At 36.3% G+C, this 13,243-nt stretch overlaps 1 protein-coding gene across 2 annotated transcripts; it reads left to right on the forward strand.

Annotated features, from left to right (window-relative positions):
• The first annotated feature begins 6,176 nt into the window (after window positions 1-6,176).
• LOC144997662 (putative receptor-like protein kinase At5g38990) lies at window positions 6,177-9,578 on the forward strand. 2 transcript variants are annotated; one of them, XM_078957541.1, is made up of 5 exons: window positions 6,177-6,866; window positions 7,448-7,647; window positions 7,732-7,881; window positions 8,278-8,378; window positions 9,005-9,578. In XM_078957541.1, the coding sequence occupies exons 1-5, from the start codon at window positions 6,296-6,298 to the stop codon at window positions 9,378-9,380; spliced, it is 1,398 nt and encodes a 465-aa protein (XP_078813667.1). In that variant the 5' UTR covers window positions 6,177-6,295; the 3' UTR covers window positions 9,381-9,578. The 2 variants fall into 2 exon arrangements, with proteins under 2 accessions (XP_078813667.1, XP_078813668.1); XM_078957542.1 differs by having other exon boundaries at window positions 6,177-6,862; window positions 7,453-7,647.
• The last annotated feature ends 3,665 nt before the right edge of the window (window positions 9,579-13,243 follow it).

A 13,243-nucleotide genomic window follows, 5' to 3' on the forward strand; every position in this document is an offset into this window, starting at 1 on the left:
CTCAATACATTTGTTTTCAAATTTATAACAATAACAATATTATTTCAAATCATCATAATGTCTCGTAAAAACGCATGTGAGAGAGTGCATGTCGTGCCATCAAGCCTTGCCCATGCCCTTCGGCTCAAATATACCTGAAACAAATCCACAAACTATAAGATGAGCTTAATGAGTTCCCCAGAGCATACCCCACACACAATCCACATAAATACATGTCATATTAGTTATAAAAGTTACGTAAACCACATAAGCCATGCATACAAACATATAAGGATGTTGTAGGCTCCTCCCAAGGTCTTACTCCAGGATGTCATAGACTCTCCCACATGGTCATACACCTTAGTGTCATGGGCTCCTCCCATGGTCTTTAGCTGGAAAGCCATGAGCTCCCCCACGTGGTCTTACATCCAAGTATCATGGGCTCCTCCCATGGTCTTTACTTGAAAAGCCATGGGCTCCCCCACATGGTTTTACATCCAAGTGCTATGGGCTCCCCTGGTCTTCCCTGCAAGCATCATATATATAGCTAGCATAACACTTAGCATAACTAACTATCATACCACATATCTCTACAATCATCAAATGTACTACATATCACAAAATGGGTTGGCCTTGGTGCCTTCGACCCATTGGTATGGTGAGGAGATTCACCTCTTGTGAATGTTGAACTGACAAGCTAAGATGAGACTCAACTGCCTATAATCATCACGTGCTTAACTTGTCACAAACCCAAACTACCATAAATATCCTCAAAGTCAACCATGGTCAAAGTCAAGGTCAACAGTCCATGTTGACCTCAACTCGTCAAGTGCATCTAACAACTCATCGAGTTACCTGAATAACTCGTCAACTCTTCGAGTTACCTGTGTAATTCGTTGAGTTCCTCAATGTCCAGAAGATCGAAATCCCATGCAGACCGAAAACTCTAATCCTTCACAAAAATCACTCGGAATCTTGAAAACGAGTAAACACTACCCGACTCGTCGAGTTGGCTAAGGGACTCGACGAGTTCCTTCAGTCCTTTTTGTGTTCGAATATTTTTAAGCTACCCCAAACCTCCAGATTGCAGATCTAGCCTCCTAAGGCATGGTTTCCACATAAAGTTACAAACTTTACATGCATGCAAGCTCTTAAGTGCCAAAACCAAGCTAAGAGAGGGTTTTTGCCAAAGAGAAGGGCTAATGCTTTATAAATTTAGTGACTTTATAACTCTATGGACTTAGAGGAGTCCAGATATGAAGTTCCAACTCCAGATCTTACCCAACACCCAAAATGCTTCACAAATATAATAAAAATAGCCCAGAACCCAAGAAAAAAGGGATCTAAGGCTAGAATGATCAGGATAATAGTTTGTTACCTTCAAATGGATGTGCAAACATTGTAGATGTTGGATCTACAATCTCCTTCCCGTTCCAAATCTCTCAAACTTCAAACTTCTTCAATAAAAAAGCGCGAAAAGCACTTTCTTAGTCTCAGAAGTACAAGGAAGCAACAAAGAACGGCTAGGGTTTCTTCTGTGGGTGATGAAGTAGTAAGGGAGGCCAAATGATGCAGATTAAGTCCATTATATAGGGTGAAAACCCTAAAATTTAGGGCTTTCCTTTACAACGCCTACTCGTCGAGTCGAGGCCTTCCGACTCGTCGAATAGGATCTAATTCCCACATCCTCATAAATAATCTCTACTCGATGAGTTGGAGCTCCCCAACTCATCGAGTCCTAGCATAAAACCCTAAAAACTTGAAAAATTAAATGATACATGGAACATATGTTACAGTAAAACAAGAGTTAGAGTGAACCTAGATGTTAGTGTACAGCTAATGGAGAAAAATTACTCAAATCACCGATTAATATAAATAAAAAATTACTCAAATCGTAAAAGAATTTAGCGCCTTCATATCGAGCTCTACATTAAAGAAAAATTACTCAAATCACTTGTTAATATAAATAAAAAACTAAAATGAAAAAAAAAAATTTGAGAGTAAACAAACCTGAGTACAACCATATTTCTTCTTGCAACAACAATGAAATATGGTAAGAGGTTTCCCTCATTGTTTGTCAAGGCAAAGTACTTTTGATACTTCTGCATAACCTGTAGCAGAAAAACATTTAGTCAAAAAAAAGCTAAACCATCAGAAATTTTGCTTTTATTTGCATTTGATTATACTGAATCACACCATTACTAACAAATCTATCTTTAGGGAGCACTAGAAAAGACTGAGAATTTTCCAAGTACAGGAACAGGTGCCAACAAGGTTTACAACCTACATTATTACAAACACTTTTTGTAAAAAAAATTTGGAAGGCTTGCCATGTGATTGTAAAGGTGTTTTTGGTCATTTACCTCATGAAGTCACCACAAGCCAAAACACCTCTGAATTGATGCAACAAGAGAGCACAATGTTTAAGAGTTGGTGATTATAAACTTAGGGCCCTACGTAATGAACCCAATATCAAAACTATTAAAGGATATTGAATCATATATATGTTATTATATAGTTACGAATAGTAATAAAACATGGCTAATATATGGAATCATATAAAACCAACAACAACTACATGTATATCTTTTTCTAGTAAAAACAAGTTTATATGTGAAGCATGACTTCCGGAAATGTTAACCTTAAAGTTGATAACCAATTGTTTTGTTTCAATTTCAAATAAGGTAATTATAACATTTTAGCTATACATTTACATAAAAAAGAGCATTATTGAGCAATGCTGACAAATCTTAGTAGTGTTATAATTAAATTCCAAGCTCAGAAGTATACAATTTATTAGGGGTGACAATTGTTGATATGGCACGACAAAAATACACGAAACGAAATGAAATTGGGACGAAACTGAAATTTGAATTCGTGTTCGTGTTAAGTGTAAAAAACACGTTGTCGTGTCGTGTCGTGTTCGTGTTTAAAATTCAACACGAAATTGACACGTTTAACATTTATTTGTCGTGTTTTTCGTGTTATGTATAATTAAATGTTAATTAAATAAACTAATTTTTTTATTATGTTATCTTTGTCGTGTCGTGTCATGTTTGTCGTTTTTTAATCGGTTCATTTTCGTGTTAGTTAAAAAAAACACGACATCATGTCGTATCGTATTCGTGTTACATAAAACCTTTTCTTGTCGTGCCGTGTCGTGTCAGACAAAAACATGACACGATTACCCGGTTTACCACCCCTACCATTTATTAATAGGAATACATAATTTACAGAAGAAAGATCTAAAAGAAGGAAAAAGACATCTACTCAGGGACTCAACAAAACAAACAAACAATCTAACTCTGTAAAATATAAAAAAAAATGTTATTGCTCAGATATCCAGCAAATTAGAATAACCCAAAATTGGACAACAAGAATAACTAAGACAAAACACATACTACAATAAATCGTAAATGGAATTACTAAGCGAAGTAAGTGTGCCCCAAATCCTAAAATCGGCTGAATATAATAACAAATACACGGGATCATTAATGAACGAAAACCAAGATTTAAGAAGATGAAGTGATTCGTTGTTTAACTGATTGAATTTTGGAGAAGATCAACATGAACACATAGATAATCGAGAGATAAGAGACCAGATGCAGTTTTTGCAGAAGTCTGCGAAGAGATAATGTGATAGCAATATCTTTAAAATATCTACTAATGATTTTCACGTCATGTTTTGATGTTTTAATGTTTTTGGTTGCAGATTTGTAGGTCATTTGGAGATGGAAGACTATCACTAGAACAATACGTGTTCTCATTAAGAAGTTTAATTGAGATGAAAGCCTTTGTTGATTCCATGGAAATAGGAAAAGGAAAGCAAAATTTGACAGGCAGTAGAATAGGGCTGACCAAGCAAAACCAAGCTATCCACATCTGCCCGGAAATCCCGGTCGGCAAAGCCTACTATTCTTTCTCATCAACGGAAATCATCCAATTCCTAACTGGCAATTACCGCTTAAGCCAAGCCCGATCCAACGACTTATTCTGGGAAGCCGTGTGGCCCTGCTGAACAATTGAACAACTCCCAGACGAAGACGATGACAAACCTTGCGGGCCATATGCGTAGATGAAAGATGAAGATGGTCCATATCTGAAGAATTTTGGGCAAAGGTATGGTTAGATCTGATTCAAAGCGTATATATAGATATCAAAACGGCCATGAAATTTGCAGAGCTTCATTAATTAGGTCTTGGAAAAGAGAAGAGATTTTCGGCTCGTAGAAGATGAGAATAAGGCGAGCGTTTTAATTTTTTTGGTTTGATTTCCCCCCTTAGGAATAAAGATGGAGAACGCGAAAACTTAAAAAACGACTTGCTTAGACGACACACTTTTTATGCTGAGTGCCCTCCGTGTTTTTTTATTATTATTATTATTTTTTTTTTGTTTTTGTTCTGACACTAATTTTAAGGGCCCACAAAAATACGTATCCCAAATTCTTCAATTTTTAGAAGAGATGACATTATTTTTAGGACACACTTTTAGGTATTGTAAATCACTACGTGTCATGATTCACGTTCCACTAAAGGCCTATATTCTATTAGTGAAGATTCATACGGTCAATAACCTAATCAAAATGCAAAGAATAGTTGTTCTCAAGAGACTACCTACAGACAAAAAAATGTTTTCTCTTCCACCCAGCATTATGACAAGAAGTATTCAGAATTAAGTGGGTTTTCTCGGGATTAATTTTGAAAATAATACTGGAAGAACCAAAAATTTAAAGCCTATAAACTATGGCAATCCCGGTCAAGACAATATTAAGATTTTCATATTTATTACGATAATCAATCCAAAACAAAATACGCCAAACCATACCATAAGCATGATTTGGGCATAGGAAAATTTCGTCATCTTAAAAATAATTGAACCAATGAACGGAAAGGAAACAAAAATCCAATAGAAAAAAAAAGGAAAATAATAAAAACACAGACTTTCAATTCTGCAACTATTGACCATTCCACGAAGAAGATACAAAATCAGTTTTTAACAAAATCCAATAGATGACATTTTTCAAAAGTACATTGCCGTCACTATTCATTTTACGTAACTTGATCCTCTACTCGGCACGTCACGCCCCACACCCTGACGTGCCGTGTTCTTGTTGCGGGTTCCCAACTAGTTATTTCCTATTTTACCCATCTTAAATTTTACAACCATACTTGCAACTCCGCATTCATTTCACTTCCTTTTTAAAACCACGTCAATACTTATATCATACTCTACATCTCTAATTACATGAGGCTTTGCATCTATGTGAAAATGTTTAAAATACCCTTCCTTTTCAAATTAAGTTCCTAACACATTACATAAGTTTTACGAACTACATTATCTATAATATCATACAAAACGTATACAATTATTTCAAAACATGATGTTACAAGTTGAAAATGGTGTTGTGTATAAGATGTGGAAGTAAAACCGAAGAGGTTTATCATACCTTTTTGGAATGTGATGTGGCAAGCACTCTATGGACCAAATTAAGTTGGTCACTGCCTTGTCTTGCATGGTCTGATTTTCATTCATACCATAGACCCCTTCTCGTGGGTTGACACTCAACATCTATCGGCAATGAGAAAGACTTGCTCGATGCAATGATTATGACCTTTCTTTGTGTGGTGTCGATCATTCGTAATGCTCTTGTTTTTTAGGATGTTCGAACAAATTCTCGTTTATTTTTTAATTTGTAATTGGTTTGTTCTAATAAATAAAAGAAATTTTATTAATCTGTTGAGTTTTCTTGTTTATAAAACCTCATCTTGAATATTTATGTGTAATTTTGTTCTTCTTCTGGCCACTTGCTAGTGTTGTTCAAATATAAAAAAACGAAAAAAGAGTGTCACCAAAGCTTACTTAATTTGCACATTATTACACCATGGATCGCCAAACAAATATAAGATCGAAAGGAGGTTGGAATAACAATGTCAATCACGCCTTGTTGTACAATACACCGTCACATCGGTGGAAAAATTAATTAAAATTGAAAAGTATTCGGGGACATTAGAAAATGTCAATCATGCTTACACATTATACCAACTAACACTACAAAAATAAAATAAACTAAACAAATCAACAAATGCAAAACAATGTCAACCAAGATTAGTCGAAATAAAATAAATTGAGACATCAGCCATTCATCCTTCCATATATAATTATTTATAAGAAAAGTCAGATACAAACATGGAGACTAATTGCCCAAAATTTAAGAGATGTAGTCTGTGATCCCCATTTAGAACATCTCTAGCTTTGAAGGTTGGTTCAGGCTATTCACTTACGATTGCTTCATGTCTCACTAACTATATCTCATATAATGTCGTCGATCTGGGATGAGTTTGATCACCTCAAAATTCAAATGAAAGACATAATTTCAGCCACTAACAACTTCCATAAAGACAAACTTATCGGAGGTGGTGGCTTTGGTCCGGTGTACAAAGGAGAACTCTCCCTTCCCAACGGACCAACCATGGTAGCTTTTAAGCGGTTAGATCGTAGACATGGGCAAGGAAACACCGAGTTTTGGAAGGAGATCATGATGCTTTCCAGATACAGACATGAAAATCTGGTCTCTCTCTTCCACTTTTCCATTGAGGGTGATGAGAGAGTTTTGGTTTACAAGTTCGCCCCTCGTGGAAGCCTAGATCGCTATCTAAGTGATGCTACTCTTACATGGAACCAACGCCTTCATATATGCATTGGGGCTGCACGTGCGCTGACCTATCTTCATGATCCCATGGATACTCAACAAAGAGTTATCCATCGAGACATGAAAAGCTCAAACATCTTTCTGGATAACAACTGGATTGCTAAAGTTTCGGATTTTGGTTTGTCAAAAGCGAGCCCAGCAAACCAACCACGAACATTTATGGTCACCAATCCTGTAGGTACACTTGGATATTGCGATCCATTATATTCGGAGTCGGGCATCCTATCTAAAAAGTGTGACATGTATTCCTTTGGAGTGGTATTGTTTGAAGTAATGTGTGGAAGATTGGGAAAATGACTTAAAAGCCCAATTAAGTTTTCAAATCAATCAAAAAACTCCAATTATGTTTTGTCTATTCAAAAAACCCAACAAACTTAACATTTTATCTAAAAAGCCCAACTAAGTTACACTTTCCTGAAAGTAAAATAAGAGAAATATATGACGTCGCTTATTACCGTATCGGAAAAATGACTTTTTAGACCAACAAAGTTTCCAAAACGTTTAAAAAACTGCAATCATGTTTTGACTGTTAAAAAAAAACTTAATGAACTTAAACAAAACAAAATTAGGATTTTCTGAACGGTTTGGAACTTTGTTGGTCTTTTTAGATAAAATGTTAAGTTCGTTGGGTTTTTTTGAACAAACAAAACTTGATTGACATTTTTTTAATGGTTCGAAAACTTCGTTGGGTTTTTAAGTCATTTTCCCGTGGAAGATTATGTTGTGAATATAGTAAAGGTCAACTAGTTGGTGTTTTAGTGCAGAAATGGAAAGAGTGTTGCGAAGAAAAGAAACTAGATGAGATTATCTTTCAAGCTCTTAAGGAGCAAATGGTTTGGGATTCTGTGATAACGTTTTCAGCTGTTGCATATCGATGTTTAAATAGAGGGTCACGTAAGGATCGACCACTTATGGATGAGATCGTGAAGGAACTCGAGTTTGCACTTTCACAACAACAGGTAAGCCGATCTATATGGTCACTATAAAGTTCCGTTATCACATCTTATTTTTCATTGTTTATTTTTTCATTGTGATATTTACAGAACAGTGGTGGTAGTGGCGACGGTAGTAGCGGCAGTAGTAGTGGTGATGGCCGTGGCAATGCAGATTTAGTAAAGATTGCTAATCTTATAGCATCTCCCCAAGATAACACCCTTCTCCCAAAAGGGGTTCTTGTTGATGAGGGCAAAAGGGTAATTAACTAGCTCTTCTACGGAATACTATTTTAAATAATTTTAATTTTAATTTTCTTATTTAGAGATTTTAGCTATATCCTACGCTTTTCAAATAATAGATCTTAAAAAAGATTCTCATTTGATTTCCGGTAGTCAAGTTTTAGTTTTTCTTCTTAATTTAATCAATACCTTTTGTAAGAAAAGTTCGACTTTTAGTCGATATTAATTTAGTCGGTATTACTAGATAGATTAATGATTACCGACTATATAAAAACAAGTATTAAAGTTTGTTATGTTAAAATGCTTATATTTTTTGTAACTTGGTTACAATCAAACAATAAAAAAACCGAATTATGTTCGCTACTACTATTAACACGTTTCTATTTGGCCAAACTAAATATGTTTATCTGACAGTGGATTTCGATCAATAAAAGCAAACAAATTCATGAAATGATATCCGCTACACAATGTTTTCATGGAAATGTATCGGAATGTGTCAACGCTAGCAAATCAAGGTTAGTGACTTATGTTGATAAAAAAAAAAATTATTGGATAGTGATAGTGGGGTATATAACTATATATATTTAATCACGACTCATTTTCCCACCTGTCAATTAATGTAACGTTTCTTCATTTACGTAGGAAGACGGGTGGAATTAATGAGATATTTTAATGAAATGTGATTTCTATTCAAATTCTTTTTTTCTTTTTTTCTCTGTTATTACTTTTTGTTGATATTTATCATTCTACTCATATTAAAAAACAATGATATGTGAATTCCACTAATTTCTTTTCATAATATTCTCTTAGTTTTAACATTTATTTTGATATAATGAGTAGACATATAAATATGAGGATATTTGATTTCTATTTTTTTAATGACTAATGGATGCATAAGTGAAATTATTGTGTTATTTTAATTAAATGTGAGTTCAATGAAAATTCATATTTTTTGTTTCACATATTTTTTAATGATTATTGGATGGATGAGTGAAATTAATTTGTTATTTTAATTATAAATCTGATTCTACTCAAATTCATATATTTTTTTTTCTATGTTTCACATATATTTTTAATGACTGATAGATGGATGAGTGAAATTAATGTGCTATTTAATACATTGTGATTGTTATGTGCGTAGGTTTTCAAATGTCGTTGTGTGCACACTAGAACCTTGTTTTGAAGTAAATGTTAGTACCAAATTCTTGTCACCAGATACTGCATACACCGTGAACCTTGTCTTTAACATTATGGGTACAAAAGATCCAGAAAAGGCATATTATTGGGAATACGCAACTTGTTGGGCATATGTACCCTTCAGGTATAAATTGGATGAGTGGAATGAGTATCAAAATTCTTGTGATCCCAGTGTTAGAGAAGACGGATGGCTAATGGTCCAACTATACACCTCTAGAAACAAAAATAAAAAACACAATTTGAGGATTGAGTTCATGGCTCCAAGAGACCCCAGAATCTTCAAGTATATTCTTGAAGGCATTGAATTACGTCCTATATAGAGCATGTAAGTTAATACAAAAAAAAAAAATATTAGTTTGTTAACATTACTACAAATACATTTTAAGTTTTATATTTTAGATTTTTTTGAAATATTGTGTGGACAACTCAACATTTTCGCATTTCCGGTGTCTAGAAAGCTCATCATGTTAGCATTACTTTCTAATCATGGGTATTTTAGTGATTTACCTTCTATTTTATTTTTAATTAGTTAATCGTTGGGTTGTTGGATCATTAATGTTGTCCAATTCTCTAAAAAATAATCACAACATGGTAGCAGATCGGTACTTATTCATCTTCTTTCTTACATTAATTTCAACATCTTCTTCTTTCTCACAAATATATGAATCGGACGAAGTTGATTTAAATGATTATAATATCATCAAAGCTTCAAGACCTTTTTTTTTTTGGATCCTGTGATAATCAAGTTGCTCTATTTTTATTTATAATGTATTCAATCACATTAGCTTTACTGTATAGAAGAGATCGAAGACAACTACCAAATCGGCCTAAAACAAATTTGAATTTAGTGATGACACAATTTGTTTAGCCTTTTATAGTTTTTTCATCATATCCAAAATGGTATCATTTTCAATCAATGGTTATCAGTTGAATTCTGAATTCTCTTAGTAAATGTATTGTTAATAGTGTCCACTTTCTCTAAACTACACATGAAATTTGGAAAGAACTCGATCAATATAATGAGAAATCTGATGGATCTTTGATCTAACAAATTCAACAACTTTACTCGTTATCACAAAGATGTGATGATTTCTCATCCTATTTCACCAAATTATCATAAGTATGGGGTGGATTACAAATTGTTCAGGTATTCATTAACATCTTAAAGATCAATATAACATCCATAAAAATTTTCATGAAAATTTAAAACTTTTTCAACCATTTAAATACACCATTTAATTACAAAAATTTTTCAAAATAATTTCATATCAGAGTATCCTAGAAATCAAAATCATAAAATGCGAGGAGGTGCACGATCAATCATTTGTCTTCCCGCGATCATCCGAAGTACCTGAAACAAAATCCAAAAATGTACACTCGAATCATAGTGAGTTACCCTAAAATACCAAATCCATACAATTCATAACCATATCATACCAAATAAACAGCATGCATATATAGTCTACAGTATGACTGGATTGCCCTTACCGGGCATGCAGTCTAAATGGCCCACTTTCAGAACTTTCAGCATGTCTGGTCCGCCCACCCGAGCTTTCAGCCTGTTTGGAACGTTCTTCGGGCCTTCGGCCTAACTGATATGCCCTAATGGGTCTGCAGTCTATCTGGTCCACCCTGGGTTTGTTGGCCTTCAGCACAAAGCAAGTCTACATCAACCCAACCCCACATACACAAGCAACACATAATATCATAAGCTAGCTAGCGTGTACAAACAGTCAAACCGATCTAACAGATCACTAATCATAACAACATCTTATATACCAAGATACCGACCTAATAGGTCGCTAACATATCATCATCCTATATACCAGGATACCGACCTAACAGGTCACTAACATATCATCATCCCATATATACCAGGATATCAACCTAACATGTCACTAAGCATATCATCATGCAATAACTAGGATGACAATCCAAAAAGGGCAGACATTAGTGCCTTCGACCCTGTTAGTAAAGTGAGCATAACTCACCTCACAATGTCAATCAGAACTGAAATATGAAACTCCTGAAACACGGCTCCAAACACCAACACCTACAACCACTATTGATCCAATTCCATAAATTCCCAAATTACCAAAATACCCCCAGAAGTCAAACTGGTCAACCCTTGGTCAAAGTCAAAGTCAATCGATCAAGGTCAGCAGTCCATGTTGACCTACCTTGTCGAGTGCAGCTTACAGACTCGTCGAGTTCCTTCAGAACCCAGAAAGTTGCGAAAACCCCCGTCAACTCGCTGAGTTACCAAGAAAATCGTCGAGTCTATGCAGCATCCAGAATATGGGCAAAAAACCTAACCAACTCGTCGAGTCATCTTGCTATCTCATCGAGTTCATGTTGAATCCAGAAAGCGGGAAACGCTCATCCAACTCATCGATTTGACTATGCAACTCGTCGAGTTCCTTCATCATTTCACATTCAGCTCATTCCAGTTGAGTTCATAGCTCCAAACTGTAGATCTGGCTTTCTAGGATGAAGTTACCTTGTAAAGTTGCTAACTTTACGTGCATGCAAGGTCGCAATAGGCTTAAAACACCAAAACTAAGTCTAAGAAGGAGTTTAGGGCATGTAGAAGGGCCAAAGCTTCATAAAGCTTGAGGCTTTATGTCCAAGAGGGCCTAGAGGAGTCCAGATCTGAAACCATGTCCTTTTGACAAGCTCAACCCCAAAGGTGATTCCATTTTGCACTAGAAATGACCATTTCTTTCACAAAGGAAGATCTAAGGAATGAGAAGTCAACGTATTATCTTTATAACTCATATTCGTTGCCAATACAAAATAGATAACGGATCTACGACCTTCTTCTTGATCCAAGCTCCTCAACCGTCAAGTGCCCTTTCAATAGAGCATCCAAAATGACTTCCACGCTCACACACTCACACAATGGGGAGATTAGGGTTTTCTCTGGTAAGAGGACGATGAAAAGTTGGTAAGAAGGCTGGAAGGAAGACTTAAGGTCCTTTAAATAAGGTGCAAACCCTAAAAATTAGGGTTTTCATGTACATTCTCTACTCGTCGAGTAGGTTCTAGAATCCACGTGGGTTCTACACGATGGGTTGGGGCAACCAACTCATCGAGTAGGTCAAGAATTATGAATATAAAAGTTTCAATTGAATACATGGGAGTTTGGATGTTAGAATTCTCCCCCACTTGAGCTCGACTTCGTCCTCGAGTCCGCTACCGCAAACAAATCTGGGTAATGCTCTTGCATCTCTGCATCCGACTCCCAAGTCCACTCATATCCCCTCCTGTGCTCCCATTATACCTTTACTAAAGGTGCCTCCTTGTTTCGTAGAACCTTCACTTTCCTCTCCAGAACTGCCATAAGCTTCTCCACGTAATTCAAGCGCTCATTGACCTGAATATCATCTAATGACACCACTGCCTCCTCACCTAGTATGCATTTCCATAACTGGGAAGCGTGAAAAGTGCTGTGAATCTGACTGAGCTCCTCTGGAATATCCAGTCTATCTACCACCTTTCCAACCCTGGCAATAACCGTAAAGGGTCCAATGTACCCCCTCTTTCTGAAGCGAATCACTCCCTTCCAGGGTGAGACCTTCACTAGTACCATGTCACCGACCTAGAACTCCGAATCAGATCGGCACCAGTTGGCATAACTCTTTTGCCGACTCTAAGCAGTCTGCAATCGCTTCCTGATCTGCTGAATCTTCTCTAGAGTCTGCAGGACCAACATGGTCCAACCTATCACCTTGTGGCCAGCCTCGCCCCAATAGACCGGGGTACGACATCTCTGCCCATACAACAGCTCGAACGCTGGAGCACCAATGCTGACATGATAGTTGTTGTTGTAGGCAAACTCTACAATGGGTAGGTGGGAATCCCAGCTCCCACCGAAGTTAATGATGCAAGCCCTCAACATATCCTCGAAGGTCTGTATCGTCCGCTCACTCTGGCCGTCTATCTGCGGATGATAAGTTGTACTAAAATGCAGTCGCGTGCCCAACTTCTCGTGGAACTTCTTCTAGAATTGGGAGGTGAACCGAACATCACGGTCTGAAACGATAGAGACTGGAACCACATAGCGAGCAACGATCTTGCAGATATACACTTTGGCCAGCTTCTCGACCGATGAGCTCCCCCGAATGGGCAAGAAATAGGCACTCTTTGTCAATCGATCCACGATGACCCATATAACATCAAA

This window comes from Lactuca saligna, chromosome 5 (genome assembly GCF_052625555.1).
Source record: "Lactuca saligna cultivar CGN05327 chromosome 5, ASM5262555v1, whole genome shotgun sequence".
In the NCBI taxonomy this organism is placed as follows: Eukaryota; Viridiplantae; Streptophyta; class Magnoliopsida; order Asterales; family Asteraceae; genus Lactuca; species Lactuca saligna.

Excerpts from the sequence above, each read along its gene's own strand:
- LOC144997662 (XM_078957541.1), top strand. The coding sequence starts at position 6,296 with ATGTCGTCGATCTGGGATGAGTTTGATCACCTCAAAATTCAAATGAAA. Across the intron at positions 7,648-7,731 it reads TTGCACTTTCACAACAACAG|AACAGTGGTGGTAGTGGCGA; the intron begins GTAAGCCGATCT and ends TGATATTTACAG. Across the intron at positions 7,882-8,277 it reads TTGTTGATGAGGGCAAAAGG|TGGATTTCGATCAATAAAAG; the intron begins GTAATTAACTAG and ends TTTATCTGACAG.